At 38.7% G+C, this 24,751-nt stretch overlaps 1 protein-coding gene across 3 annotated transcripts in view; it reads right to left on the bottom strand.

The window, feature by feature from the left end:
• Nucleotides 1–55: 55 nt before the first annotated feature.
• CSTF2 (cleavage stimulation factor subunit 2) overlaps nucleotides 56–24,751 on the bottom strand; it is a 30,502-nt gene continuing 5,806 nt past the window's right edge. For 2 of the 3 annotated variants that reach the window (XM_084789949.1, XM_084789951.1), the window contains 9 exons: nucleotides 23,103–23,226; nucleotides 19,388–19,450; nucleotides 16,024–16,083; nucleotides 15,225–15,366; nucleotides 14,192–14,376; nucleotides 13,706–13,998; nucleotides 6,639–6,749; nucleotides 5,774–5,899; nucleotides 56–2,758 (listed from right to left, as the gene is read on the bottom strand). In XM_084789949.1, the coding sequence (XP_084646075.1) occupies nucleotides 5,777–5,899; nucleotides 6,639–6,749; nucleotides 13,706–13,998; nucleotides 14,192–14,376; nucleotides 15,225–15,366; nucleotides 16,024–16,083; nucleotides 19,388–19,450; nucleotides 23,103–23,226 (1,101 nt within the window). In that variant the 3' untranslated portion in view covers nucleotides 56–2,758; nucleotides 5,774–5,776. The remainder of the gene's footprint in view (nucleotides 2,759–5,773; nucleotides 5,900–6,638; nucleotides 6,750–13,705; nucleotides 13,999–14,191; nucleotides 14,377–15,224; nucleotides 15,367–16,023; nucleotides 16,084–19,387; nucleotides 19,451–23,102; nucleotides 23,227–24,751) is intronic. The other variant, XM_084789950.1, reaches the window with a different exon arrangement.

The following is a 24,751-nucleotide window of genomic DNA, read 5'->3' on the forward strand; positions in this document are numbered from 1 at the left end:
TTTGGTTAATAATCTTCCCTCCCACATGTCCCTAAGAGAAGATTTCTAAGTAGAGTGAGTTTTAAAATATTTATTGAAGCCATGACAAAACAATAGTCATAAATAAGCACAATTATCCAGATTCCCACTCCCATATCATATCCATTAAGTACATTGTTACACATTATCTTATCCAGTGTGACCAATAATTTACACTTTTTGTCAAAAAAATGGAAAGGTTTTCATCTTATTGAACAATTTTGCTTAATTTCCCTAGGCTTTTTGTCTGAAGTAGATTAATTGTACTAAATTTGTATTATAATTGGAAACCAAGTATATTGTCACTTTGTATTGTTTGAAATAACTGGAAAGGCCCGGTCTACATCATGGGATAATTATTATTTAATTAAATTAATTTATTTATTTAGTGTTTCGAGACAAGGTTTCTCTGGGTTATCCTGGCTGTCCTAGACTATTTTGTAGTCCAGGCTAGCCTCAAACTCACAGCGATCTGCCTGCCTCTGCCTCCTGAGTGCTGGGATTAAAGGCGTGCGCCACCACTATTTTTTGTTAAAGGGGCTTGTTTATGAATGTCTGGTATAAAAAGAAAATAGTTTATAAGTCTGACTATTTCTGGTCTTACTCGATGAGGAATCATTTCCTGGATGTCATTCTTTTTTCCTATAAAAATGTTTCTTTTCCCTATAAACCAGGACAATAACCACACTGCTCTGGGACGTTAGTCATGGTGAATCACAAGAAAAAGGCGGTCCAGGCTCCTCAGAAAGAGAAAAAAAAATCCCACACTTCATTGTACTCAGGTAGCTGAACTCAGATTTAGCAGATTGAATCTACAGACTTAGCACCAGATCACTTATTTGGTCAAGAGTGAACACATTTCTCTTTCCAATTATCTAGGCACCTATAGCTTGAAGGATTAGTGGGATTATTTTTCAGTCACACATCTGAATATAATAAAGGCAGATCATGAACCTGGGGTAGCTAACTGCATTACACCAATAAAACACTGTTAAGTGTTTCCATAGGGACGAATTGGGATGCCACTGCTCTTGTCAATTTATTCCCCTGAATGTCTGCAAACCAAACTAAGTTTAATGAGGCATTGGGAAAATGCACACTAGGATTTCCAGGATACGGTTTCTACTAGACAACTGCTTACCAAATAACTTCAGCCTCAGTATCTTGATTTGGAATTGGTTGTGTAAAATCTAAGTTCCTAACTAGAAATATTTTCCTCTTGGTCTCTGCATCTAAATATACTGAGGCTTTTAAGTCACGACAGCTGTCAAAACCAACATCAATGACTGCTTATGCAGGAGGCACAGAAGGTAATAAAAACAATGAACTGCATGCATAATTAACATCCTGGTTGAACTGAGGATGAGTAGAATAGGTAGGGAGTGCTTTCTGTTCTGCACGTTTCTTAATAGGTTAAAGTATGACATATCCAGCAAATTTTTGCTATAAATATATAGAGAAAAATCTCCCAACTTTACTGTCTTTGCATTCTTTTGCTTGGCATGTTAAGCTATGTGCTATTATGCTTTATATGCCTAAGCAGTGATTTTAAATCACCTGCCCATAATTCTAACACAGAGGGTAGGGTTCTGGGAACATAAATAAGCTCAAAAGTAGTTCTAGTAAACTTTACCAATTATTAAGGCAACTCTTTTAAATGTCATGAGCTTGACCTGGTGGAGGGAAGCCATGTTCCTCCTTAATGCCACTATGGGAGAACAAAAGGCAAGGCGACCTGCAGATTAACAGGCTAATGGTATGAATTACCTTTCAAGTAGGTAGTACTTAGAAAGAAGCAGGCAACCACAATAGACAATTTGTTATCCTGTGTTCTATACTTGGTCCTCTTAAAACACTTAAATATGTAAAGGTTTTAGGGTTTTCTGTTTGAAGATCTTGGAATGAATTTAGTTACAAGACCGAAAGCTTTTCAATTTTCTGAAAGGTGGGATGAAATATAGTTTGTTCACTTGATTTTCTTTATTAAATCTGAACACGTGGAAAACTAGTGGCTTTGTAAACTTGAACAGTCAGCTACTTAGAAGAGCTTTCAACCGTCTGTCAGGTTGTCGATAAACACTCAACCCAGTGCCAAACTGATTTTTGACTTATGTTCAGACCTGCTACTGACAAAACAATACATTTTCGTAATTGGCTTTTCTTAAACAAAACACACTGCTGGGGTACACTCTTTGCTTGTTGGCCTTCTCCTTTTACTTCTAAATAAGTGCTTGTTTCTCCCAGAAAATTCAGAGACCTTAGAACATTTTCAAAGGGCAAAGTCTTATTACCTTGCTGAAAGCAAAATCAACAAAAAACAGTTACTGAAAACATTGTTTCTGAGAAATTCTCAAGTATCAGTAAGAAGAATAAATGTTTATGCTAATGTAAGAATAGAGCTATGGCAATATAAGATTAAAGAATAATGCTGCAGTAAGAGTAGAAAAGAGCTAAGCTTTTTATCCTTGATGTTTAGCATCTGAAAAGCAAAAGGTTGTGTATATGAATTTGTAGTATGTTAAACTTGTGTTCAAAGTTTATTTAATGTCACAGAAAATATACAAACTAAGACAACAAAATGAACTGCTTTCATCTGGAGAAATGGTGATGCAAGTCCTCCACCTGGCACCAATTTGAGTCATCTGGAGGGGTTAGGGCACAGATGTCACCATGTTTTCAAATTTTCAACAATGTTCTGGAATTGTATTTCCAGATTTGTTGCCAGGTATTTTTTGAGAACCTGTAAGACAAAGGTGGGAGAAGGCTATTACAAGTGGATTTCTCTTTCCTAAACCTCAGGAGAAAACCATCCCTCCCAAAAAAAGGAAAAACAAAACGGATTGAAAAAAGGGAGGATGTGCTGAAGATCAAATAGCCTTGTGTCCTGTTTCTCAACCTTAGCATTACATGGACATATTCAGCCAAAGTGCTCTCTCATAAGTGGGGAGGGAGATATCCTGAGTATCATTATGGGATGCTGAGGAGCATCTCTGATCTCTACCCACTGAATGACAGTGGCATACCACTTTCTAAAGTTGTGACAACATAAATAGAAATTGACAAATATACCACAGCTAGATAAACCTCTCTTACTTCAAAACTACCTTTCTTTCTCCTTCTTGTACATATATATGTATACATGAGGACAAAGGTCTAAGTAAGCTCAGGTGATAATAATCCTTAGGATGGCCATCCACCTGGTTTTTCAACTGGTTGTCTCATTGGTACCTAAGGCTCACTGATTAGGTTAGGCTGGCTCCAGCCAGCCCGAAGGATCTTCCTGACCCTACCTCCTCATCTAGATTACCAGAGCGTGCCAATGCATTCAACTTTTCATGTGGATTCTGGGCTTGAACTTGGGTGCTCATGCTTGTGTAGTAAGCACGTTAGGAACTGAGCTATCTCTCTAGTCCAAGAACTACTTATCTCTAATAGTGATAAATAAGCCTGTGTGGGATGGCAGAAAGAAACTAAAATTAAGTTTACGATGAAAAGTCAATGTTTCGGCCACAATATGCATAAACACCAGTAGAGAGTTTGCTCACATAAACTCAAAGGTGTACGTTCACATCCACTGCTATAAATGACTGAGTTGTAAAAGCTGAATACAGCTTGTAGTCTAGTCCACAGTAATATACCAAAGACAACTGCCTGGCTTTCTACTATAAAACAATGAGTGTAAGATGTTATCACTGAGGGAAGCTGTGCAAAAGGTACCTGGGGCCCTATGTAGGATTCTCCCAACTTCCTTTTATAAGATGTTAGGTTTTGGGGGGCTTTTTTGTTTTGTTTTTATGTATACAGTGTTCTGTCTGTATGTACACCTGCAGGCCAGAAGAGGGCACCAGATCTCATTATAGATGGTTGTGAGCCACCATGTGGTTGCTGGGAATTGAACTCAGGACCTTTGGAAGAGCAGCCAGTGCTCTTAACCTCTGAGCCACCTCTCCAACCCCTCTCCCAACTTCCTATGACACTATGATCACTTCAAAAGGTTAAAATAAAAACCTTGCCTGGTTCAATAAGATATAATTAAGATTACACAATGAAATAACTTTCAGGAATACTTCTATTTTCACACTCCAAAACCAGTAATTTCTTCACACTATAGAGAATGTCTTCTATGACATAATTTTTAAAAAGTAAATTCCAATGACTATTATAATTCATATTTTTAGTTTAGAAAACAGAATGTTCGGAATATATGGGAAAAAGGTAAAGTGGGAGATCCTAAGTGCCTACTTAGCCAACCATCTATGATCACTTTCAATTAGAGTCCAGTCATGTAATGTCTCAGTAATATAAGATGCATATTTGTGGTTTGGAAGCTTTAAAGGCACTACAAATATGGATTACAGTATAGTTAATAAGACTGCTAATTATCATAAGAGTTCACTGTTATATGGTAACATGTGCATGGGAATTATTAGACATGAGATAAAAAGTAAAAGTTCCAAAGAAGACATTCCAACAGGTATTGAACAGTATGAATTCTAAATTGCCTTCAGAGAACAGAACTGTTTATGAAATACAAAGATGTTAGGAAATACTTTTGAAAACAAAACAATATTTATACATCTAGTTTGATTACATGATTATGAGGCAGGTATACTTGGATCTTTCTTACCTGACTGATGAACAATAAAAATAATGGTAGTGTATAGTCACCTTTGAAATGTAAAGAAACTGATGATGACAGGGACATCTACTACTTTAAATGGCTTGTAACAGAGAACCATCAAAATGCTCATTATAAAGGCTAGGCTATAGCTCAGCTGGTATAGCGCATGCCTCGAATGAATGAATCCCAGGTTTGATCCCCAGCACCTTAAAAGCAGAGTGTGGAACTGCATGTCTGTCACCTTAGCACTTGGAAAGTTGAAATAGGAAGATCAGAAGTTCATGGCCATCTCAGCTACATAATGAGTTCAAGGCTAGCCTGGGCTATAAGAGACCCAGGCATGCATGCTCATGCTCTCTCCAAACACACCAGAAGCCTAAAGAGTAACATTTTTATTGAAATGCTTCTAATTTCCTCCATTTGAAGGAATGGTCTGGAATAAAACAACTGGTTATGGAATGATACATGCCAAATGTTTTGTTAAGTTCTGTTAGGGGCATGAGATTTAGGAAGCAGGGCCTTCACCTTTACCAACCTATCTTCCTTCTTTCTTTCCTTTTATTTACATTTATTTATTACATATGGGTGCACATGTGAAGCTGTGTGTGTAGAGGTCAGAGGACAAACTGAAGAGACTTGGGTTTGCTTTTCTTTAAAAAATAAAAGGTTTATGTATACAGGCCCTACAGGCCAGAAGAGGGCACCAGATCTCATTATAGATCTGTGTTCTTAAACTCTGAGCCATCTCTCCAGCCCTAGTTTGCTTTTCCACCATGTGAGTCCTGTGGTTCAAACTCAGTTCATTAGAACTGGTAACAGAACTGGTACCTTTATTGGCTTAGCCGTCTTGTTGGCCCTACCTTTTATTTTCTACATTCCTGTGTCTTATTAATATTGGGAAACTGACATTAAATTTATCATTAGAAAAGGCTGAAAATGATTGTAAGTAATTCAACAACTGAACAAATGTTCTACAAACTTACTCTATCCCTTACAGGTACTGAGTACTGAAGGATGAAGAGAGCCTAGTGAAGATTCAGGATCTCAGAGAACACCATGTTGTTAAAGGTCAAAGTTATGTACTTCAAATACAGGAGGACCTAGTCCTGCCCAGGTGCCACTCAGTCAGCTCACCTTTCAAGGTGCCCCAGTGGATTTCTGTATCTGTTCCTTTAAGATAAGGATGCTCTGTCTTTGCTCAGGAGGCAGCATGGCAATCTGGTCTGCAGTGAGTTGAAGGACCTGCATAATCAAAGCAGCCTGTGCAGGGGAAAGGAGAGTTGTGAATTTCAGGGACAAGTCAGAAAACCTAATAAAACCAAAACACCACCAGCTTCTGTCCAAAAGGCTACTGTTGTGGTATATGAAACAAAATGGAAAAAGGGAGGGTATGTCACAGTCACACACACTCACAAAGCACACTGTAGGGCAGAAAGAAAGAGAACATCTAGGAAGAAAAGGCACAATGAAGAGCCTAAGATTAAATGGTGCAAACTGACACCTCAGGAACTCAATGTTCCTGCACACTAAGATGGTATCTGTGAGCCCTGGGGACTCTGAAGTTTTTAGTAATATTTTGAGTTTCTCCTTTTCATACATTTAATCCTTTCTACCAGACACAAGCTCCCAACAATAGCCAAGTTTAGCAACAGAAAGATACACTTGTGGTGAATCTGCTATTGCTTTTGTAGGGATCTGGCAGAAGCAGGAAAGGGGGATAGAAAGGAGCTTGGATTTTTAGGTCTGTTTCATTTGCACAGAAAAAAAATATATACCTGCCATTTGTAGATAAGATGGAAATGTAAAATAAGTTGTGAGTTATATTCATTTAAAAACTTTAGGATCAAGTCCCCCAAATGCTCAGCCAAAATCATTCGAGTTCTATGTTAGAGTAAACATCACCTTGAAAGGCACTTTGAAGACCCAGGATCTTCATGGTAACTGTGAAAAGATCAAAAAGACTAGATTTGTGCACGGGGATGCAGTCAGTGATACTTACCTTCTCATGATCCTGAGGTGTGACCTGGCTCTGTCCAGGACTAAAGCCACCAGGCTGGCTTCCACCTTGTATATTTGCTCCTTGTATGCCTGCTCCCTGCATGACTGGGACCTATGCACACAAAGGAGAGAGCAAACAGAGTTCCTGACGTCCATGGAATCTCAATACAGTTAACGATCTTGACACGGATAAGAGTAAAAATAGAATTAATGATCTAAAGATCAGCTTATACTGTTAGCAATAGCAGAAGGCAGTGTTCAGCCAAAGATCCCTTAGTACACACATACTTGCTTATAACAGGTCCAGCATCATTAACAAAAAATACCCAGTGCAGAAAAAAGGTACCAAATTAACAAAACTTAGCCAAATGAGCCAAGGAAAACTGCGAGCACTGGAGGTATTAATGCCCAGAGGAAACACAAGTCAAGCCAACAGACTTTAAACAACTGTATACTGCTCTGATGGGAAGCTACATTCACGAGACTACTGCCCACCTCTAGTTCAATCATATAATGGTAGTTATTCTTAAAAGGCTCTATCCAGTAAAATAGAGATGGTCAGTGTCAGGAGAGGCAGAAAGGAGATAGGAAGGTTCTGGGGAAAAGACACTATTAAGCCAACATTTGCTTTTTAAAGATTCCTTAAAACACCAAACCCAACCCCAGAATTCCGGATACCCCTTTGAATGCTCAGAACATACAACAGTTGTGTAAACTTTTTGAGTTTTTAAAAAATTTTATGTGTAATGAGGTTTTTTTTTTTTGCTTCCATGTATGTCTGTGTACCACATGCATGCCTTAAGCCAGAAGAATATGCTGGAGCCTCTGAAACTGAAGTTACAGATGGTTATGATCCACCATTTGGGTGTTGAAAACCAAACCCAGGTCTTGTACAACAGGTGCTCTTAACCAGGAAACCATCTCTTTAGCCCTTGTTTTTTAAAGAGGTTTTTATAGAGACCATAAAGCAATTTATTCATACTTAATATAGACCAAATATTACTCAATATAATATAATAAAATACAACTATAGCATATTTATTGGTATTTAGGATAGTTAGTGGGCATCTCTGGGACAGGAGTCTACAGGGGTGACCCTACATGACACTCCTAGCATCGGGGGATACGGAGCCTGAAATCACCACCTTGTATAGCCAGGTGGGACTTCCATTGTAGAGATGGAGATACCAGTGGAGAGAGGGGGATACCAAACCACCCATAAAAACTTCAACCCAAACTTTGTCTCGCCTATAAGAAGTGTAGGGATAAAGATGGAGCAGAGTTTGAGGGATTGGTAAACCAGTGACTGTTCCAACTTGAGAACCCCCATGGTAGAGAGCCAACCCCTGACACTATTAATGAGTCTCTATTATACTTGCAGACAGAAGCCTAGCATAACTGTCTTCTGAGAGGCTTCATCCAACAGCTGATGGAAACAGATGCAGAGACCCACAGCCAAACAATAGGCTGAGCTCAGGGAGTTTTGTCGAAGAGTAGTAGTAAGGAATGAAAGAGCTAGAGGGATCAAAGACTCCACAAGAAGACCTACAGAGTCAAATAACCTGGGCCCATGGGGGCTCACAGAGACTGAACCATCAAGTAAAGAGCATGCATGGGCAGGACCTAGGCCCTCTACATATAATGTGACAGATGTGCAGCTTGGTCATTATGTGGGGACCCTAACAATGGGGAGTAGGGGCTGTCTCTGACTCTGTTGCCTGCCTCTGGATCCCTTTCCCCTAGCTGGGCTGCCTTGTCTGGCCTTAGTAGGAGAGGATGCAATTAGTCCTGCTGTGACCTGAAGTGCCAGGGTGGGTTGGTAGCCTTCGGCTGCCTCCTCTTCTCTTAGAAGGAGAGGGGGGCTGGGATCAAGCTGTAAAGTAATTAAATAAATGGAAAAAATAAAATATTCCCATCATTATCTTTTTAAAAAAGGTGGTTAGTGAGTCCAACCCTTTGGAACTCAAGGAAAATGTCTCTATGCACCTATTATGCACCTATTATAACTGTAAGATGGGCACTATGCTTGTATGATGCTCACACTCAGACTCTTAATATTTTTTGTAAACAAATTTTTAAGAAACGTGTTACTCATGTCCTCATATTACAAGCAGAAAAGTATAGAAGAAATACAGAGAAACATGCTAGAAATAGACGGTGTGGTAACAATATGAAGAACCAGGTAACAATCCATCAGCAAAGAGGACAGATACCCCAAAGGAGAGAACTATGAATTATATCATAACATAAATAATGAATATTTCCATGTTTACTTTGAATAATCAAAAATGATTGTTTTGTGGTTCTTGCTGTATGTAGTTTATTGTATTTATGTGTAATAAGATAAATGTGTATGTAAAAAAGAAAAATAATAAAAAAGGAAAAGTGATTTAAATATTTTTCTTGCATTTAATGCAAGAAAACAGGAAGCATAATACATCCATTTTTTCACTAAAATAGTTTAAACAACTACTTTCAGTATAGTTCTTTCACCTGATATGGTGATTTGAATAAGAATGCCGCCACTCCTCCCCCTACCCCCACCCCATAAGATCAGATAATTAGTACTTAGTCATTAGGGAGTAGCACTATTTGAAAGGATTAAATCTTATTGGAGGAAGTGTTACTGGGTGGGGGGTGGGCTTTGAGATTTCAAAAGCCCATGCTAAGCCCAGTTTCTTCCTCTCCAGACTGTGGATCAGGATGTAGCTCTCATCTATTTCTACAGCATGCCTGCTATCATAATGGACTAAACCCCTGAAACTGAAGTCCTCAATTAAATGCTTTCTCTTATAAGAGTTGCTGTAGTCATGGTATATCGTCATAGCAACAAAATAGTGACTAAGACAGAAATTGGTACCAGGGACTGGGATGTTGCTGTGACAGGTCTGACCATGCTCTTTGTTAGAAGAATATGGAAGGCTTAAAGCAGTTGGATACATTAAGCAGGGTTTAATGGGCCATCCTAGTACAAACATGGAAGACAGTGGTGCTGAGGGTGATTTGAACTGTGGGGGCCTGGCTCAAGGGGTTTGAGAGAAGAATGTTAGTATTTGGCACAGATACCATTATTGTGATATTTTGGCAAAGACTGTAGCTGTTTTTGGAGTGTTAAAAATCTGCTTCAGGCTAAATTCAACAGTTTAGGATTACTGGTTTTGGCAGAGGAGATTTTGAGACTGCCAAATATTGGCTGGGTCATGTGGTTATTAGTGGTCACTCTTATGCAGATCTATAATGAAAAGGAGCATGCTAAGCAAAGAAAAATTTTAAAATATACAGTTTAAGGAGCATCAGAAGTAAAATGGAGCTAAGTCTAGTGCTCAAGGAGATAAAATGATTAAAGAAAAGCTTGATGCTAAATGGAATGAAGGGAGTGGTGACTTCAAAGCAAGCTTCAACTTGTGAAAAAGAATTAGACAAGCAGTAAAAGAAACCATAAAGAGAAAGCTAATGAAAACGTAAATGAACAAGGGGGCCTAATTCCAGCCCCAGAAGAGGCTGAACTTGACAGCTTCTGCCACAAGTGGCTCTGGCTTCAGAGTCAATGATATAAAACAGGGGTTGTGGAATATCCCTCCAAGGCTAAGGAAAAGTGCTGGGGACCGGCATGTGCCAGAGGTATCCCTGTATGGAGGCACAGAGGCTATTGTGTGAAACTGTGAAGGTGAAGACTGGATTTCACTGGAGATCCCAAGATGTTGGAGATGCCAGAGTCCTGGGATATCTGCCAAGAAGATCTGCTAAGAGGGAGTGGGTCCAGCCCAAAAGTGTGCTGTAGTCAACAAAGCTGAAAGGAGTTGAAGGTCAGCAGAGTTCTTTGACATCAGACATGAAGATGTAGAATTTGGAGTTTTCCCAGCTGATTTCTGGCCTTGTTTTGGGCCAGTATTTTTCCACCATGTTCCTTTTAAGAATGGAAATGTATTATTGTGCCATTTTACAAGCATGTGATCCGATTTTTTATTTCAATTTTACAGATGGTTACAGTTACAAGGTTGCCATGAGTCTCAGAAGAGACTTTGAACTTTGGACTTCTAAACAGTGTCAAGACTGTGGTATGCTATGGGGACATTTGAAATTGACCTGAATGCTTTTTACCCCCATTATGATATGGCTATAAACCTATGCAGGGCAGGGAATGGAATGTGGTGACTTGAATAAGAATGGCCCCCATAGGCTCAAACATGTGAATGCTTAGTCACCAGGGAGTGGCACTATTTTAAAGGACTAGAAGTCTTGTTGGAGGAAAAGTGTCGCTGGGGATGGGCTTTGAGGTTTCGGAAGCCCGTGCCAAGACAGTATCTCCCTCTCTGCCTATGGGTCAGGATGTAGCTCTTAATTACTTCTCTAGCATCATGCCTGTCATGCCTGCTGCCATGATGGCAATGGACTAAACTTCTAAAACTGTAAGCAAGGCCCCAATTAAATGATTTCTCTTATGAAGAGTTGCCATGGTCATGGTGTCTCTTCACAGCAACAGAACAGTAACTAAGACACTTGGAATACTCACATGTGCAGCTCTCTTCCAAGACACTGGATACATGAGGCAGTGGTACATCTTTATATGGAATGCTAAAATATCACCACTGTCCTGTCTATATTGTGTCAATTGATTGATCAATTATGGATTTGAATCACTTCTGGGTAGTCACTTGGGAATTTACTAATACTGACTAATATCAGCCTAAGGCACTATCCAACACTGGCCAGTTGAGGTTTCTGGGAGTACCTGTTCTAGCAGGTTAAGTACTAGCAACACTGGCCACACATCTTGGTTGGCCTAAGACAGATCCAGTTTATGCTTTTGTCTCAGAGTAAATAATTAACAGCATGTTCATTCTCATATGCATTCTTCTTTGTATGACAAACTATATTTACCACCCTAGTAACAACAAACTTTTTAGCTACAAGCTTTTAACTGCATGGATTGGGGTTAAAATTAAAGTCTGATTTAAAGTAATAAATGAAGGTCATATTAAGTTACAAAATTCCAACAATTATAAAAAGGATAAAAGTGGAAGCTACACTAAAAATATCAGATAAACCAGATGTGGTGGAGCATACCTTTAACCTCAGCACTCGAGAGATAGAGACAGAATCAGAGACAGGCAGATCTCAGTGAGTTCAAGGCCATGTCAGTACATATCGAATTCCAGGTCAGTCAGAGCAACGTAAAGAGACCCTGTCTCAAAAAATAATCTAATAAAGGCAATTATCTAACCCAAATGAGAGGTATAAGAAAAGAAGGTGAAATTCATACAGCTTTTATAGATGGATGTATTATTTATGTATTTATTTGTACATAAATATATTAGTTGTTAAAAACAGAAAAAGTATCAACATTAAGTTCTTATTTTATTTACCTTGGATCTAATTGGCTTTATAGACTTTTAATAAAAACTGTATTAGGCTGGGATTATAGCTCAGTGGTAAATTATTTAGCATTTGTGAGGCTCTAGATCTTAGTCTTAGTATCACAAAAACCAAAGCAAAACAACCCTAGCATTAGAAAGTAATGAATTCAAACACTAGCAGAGAAAACAAGAGCAAGATACCAGCCATCATTTTCAATGTCTTTTTCAATGGAATGGTGTGTAGACTTATTTAGGCACAGTGTGCAGTTAGTTGGTGTCTGTCTCCTCAGCTAGTATGTCAAGACTTTGCTACTCTACCTGTACGGCTATGCTTGGTATTTAGTAGATGTTCAACAAGTAAGTATTGAAAGGATGTATTAAAAAACTGTGTTATTTTGAGGCTATTGACCATAGAGGGCACAACAAAAATCAAAGCCCACAAACATTTTTTTTAAAGCAAAACTTGAAATACAATAGAAAATACTTTTTTATTCTCTCTATATACCAAGAAAAATCACATTTTTTTCTCAAATTAAAGAGAATCAGGCAAACATCCACACTCACAGACACATGCAAATAAAACAAAGACAGAGCAGCAGTAATAGAAAAGCAAGCTGTATTTTTTTTCCTCTGACATTTTTTTTAGTAAAGTGAATTTGGCCAAGTCACCTGACTTTCTGGCCTTCAGCTTTCAAACCTATAAAATAAGAGAACTGGATGCCGAACAAGGTGCATTCTACCTTTGATACTTTTCTCTCCCCATCCCCAATACACTGGAAGAAAGAGAAACACATGAAAACCTCGGAAGAAAGAAATGGAGAAATGAAGGCATCAACATATAGAAACTTGGGAAGATACAGGTATTCCATCTTCCCACAACCAACTGGAGATGATACATGAGGAGGTGATGACTACAAAGTATCGCATACACCAGTGGGAGTGAACTGAGTGAAGGAGAGAGAGAGAAGAGACAGACTGCAGCTCCAGAAGTGTATGCAGTTTGCCTTTTCTATACCACTGTTCATTTTGACACTGTGATGACAATAAATCCACATAGGTTTCTGTCACCCTGAGATGATCTAAGTGATGTTGATTTGTATATCCAGTACAGATGAGAAAAGTGACATATTTTAAAGCAGAATGTACCAGTATTAATATTTCAGTCACATCAGCATGTAAATATCCAACAAAGAGAGAACCTATACAAACATCAGTAAATAAATGGTAACAAGACCCAGATCACACAGCTAATAAATGTTAAGACCTGGATTTCAGCTATTCAATCTGAATCCAGAACCTGCACTGCCAAGAACTATAGTGCACAGTCATTGTACATATAATAACTATCCATTAATTCTTCTCTAATTTTGAATGCCCTGGCCAAATAAGAAATTCTAGAATGTAAAATTGACATTCTATAGCTTTCATCTATCTGATGTGGTTTTCTTGTTACCTCATGATGATCTAAATCTGTACAATTTCACAAGTTTTTCTGAATGAAATAGCCACTAAAATTGTGAAGCAAGTTTCTTGTTTTGGGTTAGGTAATTAGAGGCTAGAACACTCTTCCCCTAAGGGATATGAAAAAGTCAAGAGAGAACCTAGTCTTTCCTTTCTAATAAGCAGGTTCAAGTCAGAAGACAATAAAAATCAGGCTCAGTAACCAGTACCCAAATACATTAAGATTTTATGCACATGCTACAAGCATTACCTGTCTGGATCCTTGGGGAACAACAGCCCCCATGTTCATTGGATTCGGACCTTGGATTCCACTAGGTATAGGTCCTCTAGGTCCAGGTACTGGGCCTCTAGTATCCATGCCTCTGGCCTCCATGGCACGGGCCTCCATGGCACGGGCTTCCATGGCACGGGCCTCCATGGCACGGGCTTCCATGGCACGGGCTTCCATGGCACGGGCTTCTAGTCCTCTGGCATCTAGTCCTCTTGCCTCCATGGCTCTGGCCTCCATCCCTCGTGCATCTAATCCCCGGGGATCTCTTCCACCTAGAAAGTCATAAGAAAACCAGTGTGTAGATACTAACTTCTAGTCACATTTTCTCTCACCTATGAGACTGTTTCCTTTCTAGTTTGTGAGATTTGTAGGTAAATAGGAAAGATTCTTGCCAAGACTTTTGTCCCCTATTAGAGCTGAAGACCCACAACTACCATTTGGCCTTCTGATGCAATTTCCTCTTACCTCTGGCGTCCAAGGGTGGACCTCGCTGATCTAGCATGGGTCCTCTGGGCTCTGCCATTAAAGGCCTGGGCTCAGCTAATGGACCTCCTCTCATGTCATGTGGGGGTGGCCCACGGCCTTCATGGCCAGGAACATGATGCATGGGTGGGCCCTGATGAGGTGGTGGTGGTGGTCCCAGGTAAGGTCTATAGATGAGAAAAGTGACATATTTTAAAGAAGAACATACCAATGTTAAAATATCAGCCAGATCAGCATGTGATCATGCTGCAAAGAGGACTGATCCAAACATCAGTAAACAAATGGTAACAAGAAAACAACATCAGATAGATCAAAGGAAAGTTATAGAATGTCAATTTTTTTTTGCATTCTAGAATTTATATGGTCAGGACATTCAAAATTAGGAGAGAATTAATGGATAGTTAATATCTGTACAATGACAATGCAGTACAGTGCTTGGGAGTACAGGTTCTGGATTCAGACTGAATGACTGAAATCCAGGTCTTATCATTTAATAGAGGTGTGATCTGGGTCACTAACTTAACCTCTATACGCCTTACTTTCTTTATCTGATAACAGGACTAATAATTCTCATCTCTAACTTTGTGGAGCTGTGGATTGAACCTATGGCCTTGGGCTTAATAGGCAAGTGCTCTACCACTGATGTTATACCCCTACCCTAAGGCAGATTTAATGAAATGATCTGAGTTAAGTACTCAGAGAAGAGCCAGAGGTATGATCCCCACCAACATCAACAATTATTATTATAGTACCATTATCTCAAGTTTTCTTTGTTCAGGTGTATACTACTAGAATTTTCAATCTCTGAAAATACAGTAGTCATGGTTGGCTCAAAGTTATCTTCTTAACTATACAATTATGCTTTAGGAAAAGTACTTAGTCTTGGAGACCGGCTACAAATACTTCTTTATCTTTGAAGTAGGCTAACCGGTCCAACTGTTCCAGAAAGAGTTTCCTTTCAATGGAAGGAAAACTCTAAACTTCTTAAGCTGTTTCCTTCTGTATTAGTACTTACCTAGGCTCTACCTCTCCAGTTACAGACATTAAAGTACCTCCCCGTGGGTCATTGGGAGCGTCTCCTAACAGACCACGAGGAGTTGGCACGTTGGCAGGCAAGGCTCCCCGCTGCATAGCTGCTCTGGGGTCTTGCATCGGCACTAACGGGAAAATAGACAGGGAGTTACTGCTGTGAAAGACACATAAGAAAACAGGAAATGACTCTATACCACTGACAACATAATTCAAACACCTTAGAGTGGGTGAAAGCTCACCACAGCAGAATCCTCTTGCAGCTCAAGAACAGACGCAGGGTGTAAGGCAGAGTCTGTGCCATGTCAAAGGTATGGACGGAATTATATACATAAAGACCAACCTGACAAGGACTAGCACTATGACCTGAAGAAACTTATGCTCCTGGTCTTCCTTCTAATCAATCTTAGTTTAAGGACTAGAGTCACAAAAGAGAGGTAGGGCCTTGACAATATCAACACTGTCGTGGCTCTACAAGAACCTGCTGTCTCCTTACAGACTGCTATTCCATCTAAGCCTCCTGACACCAGGAGGGAGGGAATAGAGCCTTGGACAGATGCCCATACTATCCATGTTCTCTGCCCTGTATGAAGAGGTCAATCTTAGACTTATGGCCTCAAGAGGAAAAAAAGCCACAAAAATAACAAAAACTAAAAACAAAAAAGAAAGTCCCAATACTACCCTTTGGGGTTTCTGAACATGAGGATGACTGCCAAGCAGTTCTTTTCCTCTCAACGCCCCACCCTGAACACAAGTAAAAAGTAACCCACAGATACAATGGGTACCTTGTACTCGCTCAATTGATGCAGGCCCGGCAGGTCCCACGGGCGAGTGCTGTAGGTTTCCTAGGTAAGCAGTAAGTTCAAAAGGAGAAACAGCAGACACTTAAAATAGCTTGAGCACACATGGAAACCAACACATATGGAGACTGGAGATGTACATGTCAGTAAGAAGCCAAGAGTTTGTTAGTTTGCATGAAACTACAAAACTCCCTTATGTCTTATCCAAACAGTTCTACTTTGACCTACAGGTTTCTTAAAGGAACCCTATGGGCTGGCTTATATGGGCAAGAATAACCAGCAATTTTGGACTCTTCTTTCTGTTGCTATATATTTTCATTTACATCCTCCTGTATCATTATTTAAATAAAATAAAGAAAGTAGAGGAAAAATGCATTTTCCAAAGCAAAACATGAAAGGAATTGCAATGAATGTGATGTGAGAGTTATTACAAAGAGCCATAACAGAAGCGGGGCAATAATAATTTTGTCTTATTTTAAAGTCCAAAATTTTCTGTTAAAAAATATCACATGGGAAAATGAAGCTGATGAACTTTAGATGAGGAAAGAGAGTATCACTCTTCAAGGAATAGCCTATTACAGTAAGTCTATGATTATAAAAAAAATAACAATGTTTAATGAGTTGACAAGATAACATTATAGGAGGTGGGATAGCAAGTACTGTCTCAAACATCTCCTGTCACCATTACAAACACACAAACCAAACAAGAATTCCAGGCAAAGTAAGACAAAACTGGTCACAAATGAAAACGTTCTTGTTTCCTTTGCTGGATACTGAAAGAAATTGTTTTTTTTAAAACTCAACTCATTTTTTTTTTTTTTGGTCAATAGCTCCTTGAAATTCTTTCAAAACTCAAGTCAACTCCTTTTTTTAATTCTTACAGAAAGATGGGACTAAAGAATGGTAGGAAGAAAGATGTCTGTGTTAAACAGCTGAGGGCTACACTGGTAAGACTGATGGCCTGGGAAGAAGGACAATTAATGGAAGTCTACGCCATTCTTTAGCAAAGATATTGTGGAGGATGAGTACAGCATGTTCTGACAGCAGTTATGGGATGGGGAGTGCACAGCAGCACAGAAGCATGGGCTACTTTTGAGAGAAGAGACGCTATATGGCTAGATGTTTGTCTTGCTGCCATTCTTCTGATGAGAATGCACAAACCCTATGTACAAATCATGGGCCTGTTTCTTCATATTTTGCTTTTGAAATGGGTTTCTCACGCTTAAAGAGATGCTCAACCTCCCTTAGTCATCAGGGAAATGCAAATCAAAATAACTCTGAGATTCCATCTTACACCCATCAGAATGGCCAAGATAAAAAATTCAAATGACACCACATGCCGGCGAGGATGTGGGGAGAGAGGAACACTCCTTCACTGCTGGTGGGAATGCAAACTAGTACAGCCATTTTGGAAATCTATCTGGTTCTATCTCATAAAAATGGGAATAGGGCTTCCTCAAAACCCAGCTATTCTACTCCTTGGAATATACCCAGAAGATGCTCCAGCACACAACAAGAAAATTTGCTCATCCATGTTCATAGCAGCCTTATTCATAATAGCCAGAACATGGAAACAGCCTAAGTGTCCGTCAATAGAAGAATGGATAAAGAAACTGTGGTATATATACACTATGGAATACTACTCAGCTATTAAAAACAAGGAATTCCCTAAATTTGTGGATAAATGGATTGAGCTAGAAATGATCATAATGAGTGAGTTAACCCAGAAGCAGAAAGAGTCAAATGGTATATACTCACTTATATCTGCATACTAGCCCAAGGGGCATGTCCCATGAAAGCCTTCACTCACCAGGAAAGTGGGACAGAGGGGAGGACATCCTACTGGGACTCTAGGTGAGAGAATCAAAGGAGAATGGGGAAATAGAAGGACCCAGAGGGTCCTAAAAACCTACAAGTAGATCATTATGACAGGCAGATCTGGGCCCAGGGGTCCTGTTCAAACTATGGCACCAGCCAAGGACAATACATGCATTAAACTTTGAACCCCTACCCAGATCTAGCCAATGGACAGGACATTCTTCACAGTTGAGTGGAGAGTTGGGATCTGACTTTCACGTGAACTCTAGTGTCCCGTATTTGATCACGTCCCCTGGATGGAGAGGCCTGGTGGCACTCAGAGGAAGGATAGCAGGCTACCAAGAAGAGACTTGATACCCTATGAGCATATACAAGCGGAAGAGGTCCCCCTCAGTCACAGTCATAGGGGAGGGGAGTAAGGGGAAAATGGGAGGGAGGGAGAAATGAGAGGATACAAGGGATGGGATAACAATTGAGATGTAATATGAATAAATTAATAAAATATATTTTAAAAAAGAAATGGGTTTCTCAAATAGAGAATCATCTAAGAAAAATATTAAGTCCCTTTGGGTTGTCCGAAGCAATCTATTCTCAACACAGGAACTTAATGAAAATTAAGAAGAGTATTTTGAAAAGTAATTCCGAAATTAACAGTGGCAGTATAGAATGATGGGAAGAAGGCAGATTTTGGATTTAGACTTCAATCTAAGTCATAAGATTCAGGCCACAACACTCAGATATGAGTATGTACTTACCTCATCCCATTAAGAAACTTAAAACTCCTGTGCTCCCATCTCTTTACCTGTAAAACTGAATGAAGCACTGCCCACTAACTCAAAGGGCAATCTATGACAACGGAAGTGATTGAGCATATACAATATAGACTCATCTTTCCTCTTTTCCATTTTTTCTCATTCTTTAAGAGAACTATTTTTCTTTAAACTCCAACAACACGAGGAAAGAATGCAAATATTCTCGAAGAGCTGCTGTGTTTTCACCACAGCACAGAAGATACTTTCCAACTATGATTTATAGACTTCTGTTTCCATCCCAGTTTGCTATAGTATTTACATCTTGTCATCTACAGACCCAGTCATATACTAAATGCTAACTAAATGCTAAATTTCTTATAAAGTCAATTGCTAGTCACAGACTGAGTGAGACCATACCAGTGGAGTTGTTGAGACTATCAGGAAATGAAGGATGCATTTGCCACATCACCAATTCTTATAAAGCTAGGCTCTATATCCTTTATGGAAAATCTGGATCGATAGAACTTTTGGTGACAATAGAAACATTCTACATCTGCAATGTTCAATGTGGTCTTCATTAGCACATGTGGCTACCAAGCACTTGGAATGTAATTACTGTGCCTAGGAAATCAGTGTTAGGCTTTTATAATTACTTTGAACTTAATTTTAATTAACTTAATCTTTAAATCACCACTAGTGGTTAGTGGCTGACATATTACACAGTGCAGACATAAAATATTTCCATGTCTAGTCTATATTCATCTGATATTAGTGTTTACCTTGTCCTCGTTCCATGGGCACTGGTCCACCTCCTTGCATTCCAACTTGGGCTTGCATGACTCCTAGAAAATAAAGGGCAAGGAGAAAACATAAATTGGGCCTATAGAAAAAAAGCAACAACAGTGGCTGAGTTTATAAATGTCATCATTTTCCCCCACAAGGAGAAACCTATTATGGAAGGTGGTAACTACCATTCAACAATGCAGTGAGACAGAAGATGAAGCTTTTCAGTATATGTTACATTTCAGTGACAAGTTGAGCTCAAAAGTATTTTGTCTCCTCAATTACCAAAATTGTGGCAGGAAGAACTTTAATGCAAGAAAACAATGCCTCTTACCCAAAAGCCTCTTCTCATGGGAGACAGTATCACTCTTAGGGTATTTTTATAAATGTGTGGGTATATTATCTAGTTACAACAAAGCTTTTGGGGGTGGGGGTACAGCTGACATTTAATGAGATGGTGCCATGGATACTAGATGGCCTACAAAGTATGATACAATCTCACAAAATCAAGGCTGATCTTGTGTCTGATAAAGCTTTCAAGTGTCTCACTGAACTTTCATAAAAAGGAAAAGCTGTCTGCTGTCATCTCAACCTAGAACCTGCATCTGTTTTATTTGTGAACACAAAAGTTATATGCACTGTTTTAGTATATATTCACTGACTTTTTCAGAAATGCAATTACTGAGTAAATTATGGAGACTACAATCTGTTTTAAGAATTTTAGTATGATATTTCACTATTTAGGAAAACCACATTAATTGTCCTTGTGGCATTTGAATTACCAAAGCAAACCACTATAACTGTCTACATTTTTAGTTTTTATACTTGTGGGATAGATGTAAACACTTATTTCATTTTGTTTTCTAACCATACCTAGATGTTTGCATATTAATTTTTAGATCACAAATTAATTTTTGTTGGCTCTGTTTTTTTAACAGTTAAATTTTTATTATACAACCCAACTATCTTACATAAGAAGGAAAAAAGTTTAAAGGGAAACAAGAGTGAACCTTCCGGTATCCGCTCCACTCGACAGGTCACTAGGTGTCTCTTGCCTGCGTGCTGGTCCAGCCCGTTCGCTGATCCTTTTCCCGATCCATGTGCCACTCAAGCTCGGTCTGAACCTGCTGCCTCTCTTGTCTTCTCTGTCTGCCTGTCTCTCACGTGCAAGGGCTGGTCTCCCCCTCCCATTGAGGGTCAATTAGAAACACAATAAGCCAGGTGGAGTCCCTTGGTCCACTTCCTGAATTCCAGGCCCAGGATGGCTCCACCCAGTCTATCTCAAGGTTAATCTCCGGGAGTATCCATGGTGTGTCCAAGGGCAAGGCCCGCCAAGACTGCTTTCACCTGTGACAAAGCTTACAATCCTTCCTACAAATTTTCTTTTAGTTTTTATTTGTACTATAGTTAAGGCATTATACTAATTTTTTGAAGTCATATTTCAAAGGTTGTATCATCTATGCACTACATTTCAGTAAAGCCACTGCAAAATATCTGTTACAAAAGGGGGAAAGTGGATTTAACAGGGTTGAGAACCTATGATCTACACTAACCAGATGGGGTATGATGACTACTATATAAAGAATAATCACGCACCACAAATCCTTGTCTGGTCCCTTCCATATAGCAATAATTCTCTTTTCCTCAAAGGAGCAAGATATGCTGTTGAGTGGGGACAAAAGGCAAGCTGATTTGTTTGCAGTTCATTAATACTTCCTTAAAATAGAAAGTACACATCACATTGTCCCTATTTCACTGAACATGCTAAACACTAAAAAAAAAAAAAATGTTATAGACTAAGTATCAAAAGAACTAGGTGCTAACCCAGATCTTGCTACTAAGTAACTGTGACTCTGAACAAAAGTACTACATTCCCAGCTTCTTTATCTAAAAAAATGAACAAGCTGTTCCAAATAGTAGTCCTCAGAATGTGGTCCCCAACCGGACAAGGCATATCAGTACCAAGAAGAAAAAAAAATGAAAAACCTGAAAATTTGTAGGTTCTGCACCTCAGATTTATTATATTATAGCTTGGCAGCAGGCACCATCAATCTGCATTTTATAAGCCCTTTAGGTGACTCTAACACACATTAAAGTCTGAAAAATATTGGTCTAAATGATTTCAAAGCTGCCTTCCAGCCATAATGTTCCATTCCACTGAATCCAGACCAATCACCAACAAAATACAAAGGTTTAGGATCCGAGGAAAAGATAGCAGAAGGCGTTATGAGCATAATTTTCTGAAAGGTTGAAAACCTGCCTATTTCTACCAGTGATATGAGTACAAATTTCTTTACAAATACTGTCCTTTACTTGGCACTGATGGGTTCCTCATTATTACTTAATTTGTAACCCTCACAAACTATAAATGAGGCTGGTTTTTTTGCCACCTGGGTTTGTTCTTCTAAGAATCTCTTAAAAAGTTTCTTCTACTTTTCTATAGCTTGTTTCTCCTCTTCTTATCAATTTTCAAAGAGCTTTGTAGGCCAACTCTAAAATTTCCATAAAGTTTTAATGAATTCATGAATATAAACCCTATAAACTCTAAAACATTCCTTGAAATGTGATTAGTTAAATTTTATAGATATGCTCAATTTTTGTCTTTTGGTTCTCTTTTTTGGGGAAAGTTGTTTTGATAATAATTTTTTACATCTGGTGGTAGGGATTAAACATGGGTCTTCACACATGGCACACTGAGCTATAACCCCATATGCATTAATTCTCTCTTCTTGGTGTCTTGTGGTTGATTTTTTTAATTAATAGAAATCCCTTTATTTTTAGTAATATGGGTATTTAAGAATATTCTTTTTCCTTTAGGTACTACCTTTATTATTTCTCATACTTGTTTGTATCAAATATATATATATACATAATACTTTTTGTTTTAATTTACACTACTCATAATTTTTATTTCCTCTTTAAATAGTTACAGTATGTTCCTTATTTTTCCAAGTCAAGATTTCCTCCCATTCACATTTAATTATTAATTTCTTACTTTACTGGTTTAAAATCAAACAGCATAATCTGCAAAAAAATCTCTATTGCCTCAAATTTGTTAAGCATAACTTATAGCTAAGTAATGTGGTCTTTTTTTCTCAAGTATTCTATGGTCATTTGAGGTAGGGGAATCTATTCTACAGCCAAAAGATGTAAGGTTACCTCTACATATTAAGTGGAGCTTGTTGACCCTATTAATTGTCTCTTGAATATACACAGCTATTTTTTTATTCAGTAGGGCAAGGCTATTCAACAGGTCTAAAGAAGGTACTAATCAATAGTCTATATTGTTAGCATTAACATATGTCATGTTACATCGTGACAACATAAGCACAGAAACAGAGAACAGATATTTAGAAATCTCTATGGCAGTTGGCCAGTGTTGTTACATCCAAGTGTGTGACCACTTGTCTCATTTAAGAGCTCATTCAGCTGGAATTGGTGGCATATGGCTCTAATCACAGCACTTGGGCATCTGAAGTAGGGGGATTGCAATTTTGAGGCTAGCTCCAGCTACAGAGCAAGATCTTTTCTCAAAAACAATACAAAACAAAGAAGAAACTATCTAGTTTCCTCAGCCTAGAATACATGTTATAGCAATACATTTATTTTATATCAAGATCCTATTGTGAAATAATTGACTGCACTTCAGCAGTTACTACTATAAAACCTCAGCCAAGTAACAAAATGGTAAAGACTCTAACTGCAAGTTACCTGCAGGGGCTAAGGAACCAGGGCCAGGTCCTGCTACAGCAGCTGTCATTTGTACTGGGGCCGGGACTCCACCCGGCATAGAACCTTGCATCAGAGGAGGTGCGCCATTGACATGCATTCCACCCTGACAAAGAGAAAAACAAGTATGAGCACGTCTCTGTAGAGACTCAAAACATTTAGTCTTGGACTTAAGTTTCTCTTAAAATTGGAAGCTTTAATAGTCTGCCAAACATATGACATGTCTTCCGTAATATTAGTTTTATTACATACTCTGAATTCCACAGAAGCAAATTGCAGTACACAACTTGAGCCTGGTTATGTGAACCCAATTAAGATGACACATATACCTACTGTACAGACAGACAATCATTCCTTATCCACATGACAAGGCAGCAAATAACAACCCATTCTTGACTTCACTGACTGGTGCCTAACAATATGAGGTTTTTAAAAATGCCTTATACCAAAGACAAAAAATGGTCGAAGATTTAAAAAAAAAATCTTGCTGGCACTCTGTAGTTTAAGATGAAAAAAAGTTTCATTTATCCAAGCTTTAGTAACTTTTGTCCCTGGATTAACTTTCATGTGTGTGTGTGTGTGTGTGTGTGTGTGTGTGTGTGTGTGTGTGTGTGTATGAAGTTTTTAATAATAAATTTCCTGAGAGAAAGAGAATGCAATCTTTTCACGGAGCATTCCCTAGAGAACTACACATATCTTTGCAATGTAAAGAACTGCAAAATAAATAAATAAATAAGTAAAACTTTAAAAAGAAATCAAATACATGAGCACCAAAAGAAAGTTTGGGAGTCTCAGTTCGGCAGTCCTCTCTCTTTCTGCATGTTTGCAGTCTGTGTACAGTGTGGCACTTTAGCAATAAAGAAGTGAGGATGGAGTTCAGAATGGAGATTCTGCTTGTATCTGCTGCTTCTTAAGCCAACAGCAGTGGTTTATCTGCTAGATATGGTCCAAAGCAGCATGACTCTAAATGGATCGTGATTGGTTCACATGATCATGCCTAAACTCATCATTGTGAGTGGTGATGGTAGAGGAGGAGAGTGAAATGCATTAGCACTTTGTTTTCTGCAGAGATACATTTTAGGACCTCCAGTGGATGTTTGAAGCCTTTGATATTTTCAAACTTGTCTGTATATCAAGGTTCAATTTGGAAGTTTCCAGCAATAACTAAAAATATACAAACTACAGCAATATACTTTAATAAAAGTTATATGACTATTTTAAGAATCACATGCATGTTCACTGTAACCAAAACTAAAACAGGTTGAGATTACACTAGCTTCAGAGTCCAGGTTTGCCACTTATGATTCTTTTAGAGCAGTTGCATTTTCAGTCTTAGTTAGTTTTCCATTTCTACAAACGAGTTATTCAGGACACGGGGCTGGTAAGCTACTATTCACTGGCTAAATTCTTCTTGCTTTTCTTTTCTGTTGTTGTTTTCTGAGACAAGGTCTTGCTATGTAACCCTGGCTGTCCTGCAACCCCCTATATAGACCAGGTTAGCTTCAAACTCAGAAATCCAGGTGCCTCTGCCTCTCAAAGTGCTAGGATTAAAAGCATGCACCACAAAACTGGCTAAACTTGTAACCCAGTTAAGCTGGGTATAGTGGCACATGTCTTTAATCCCAGCATTT

The sequence above is a fragment of the Acomys minous genome (genome assembly GCF_964271855.1).
Source record: "Acomys minous genome assembly, chromosome: 7".
NCBI lineage: Eukaryota > Metazoa > Chordata > Mammalia > Rodentia > Muridae > Acomys > Acomys minous.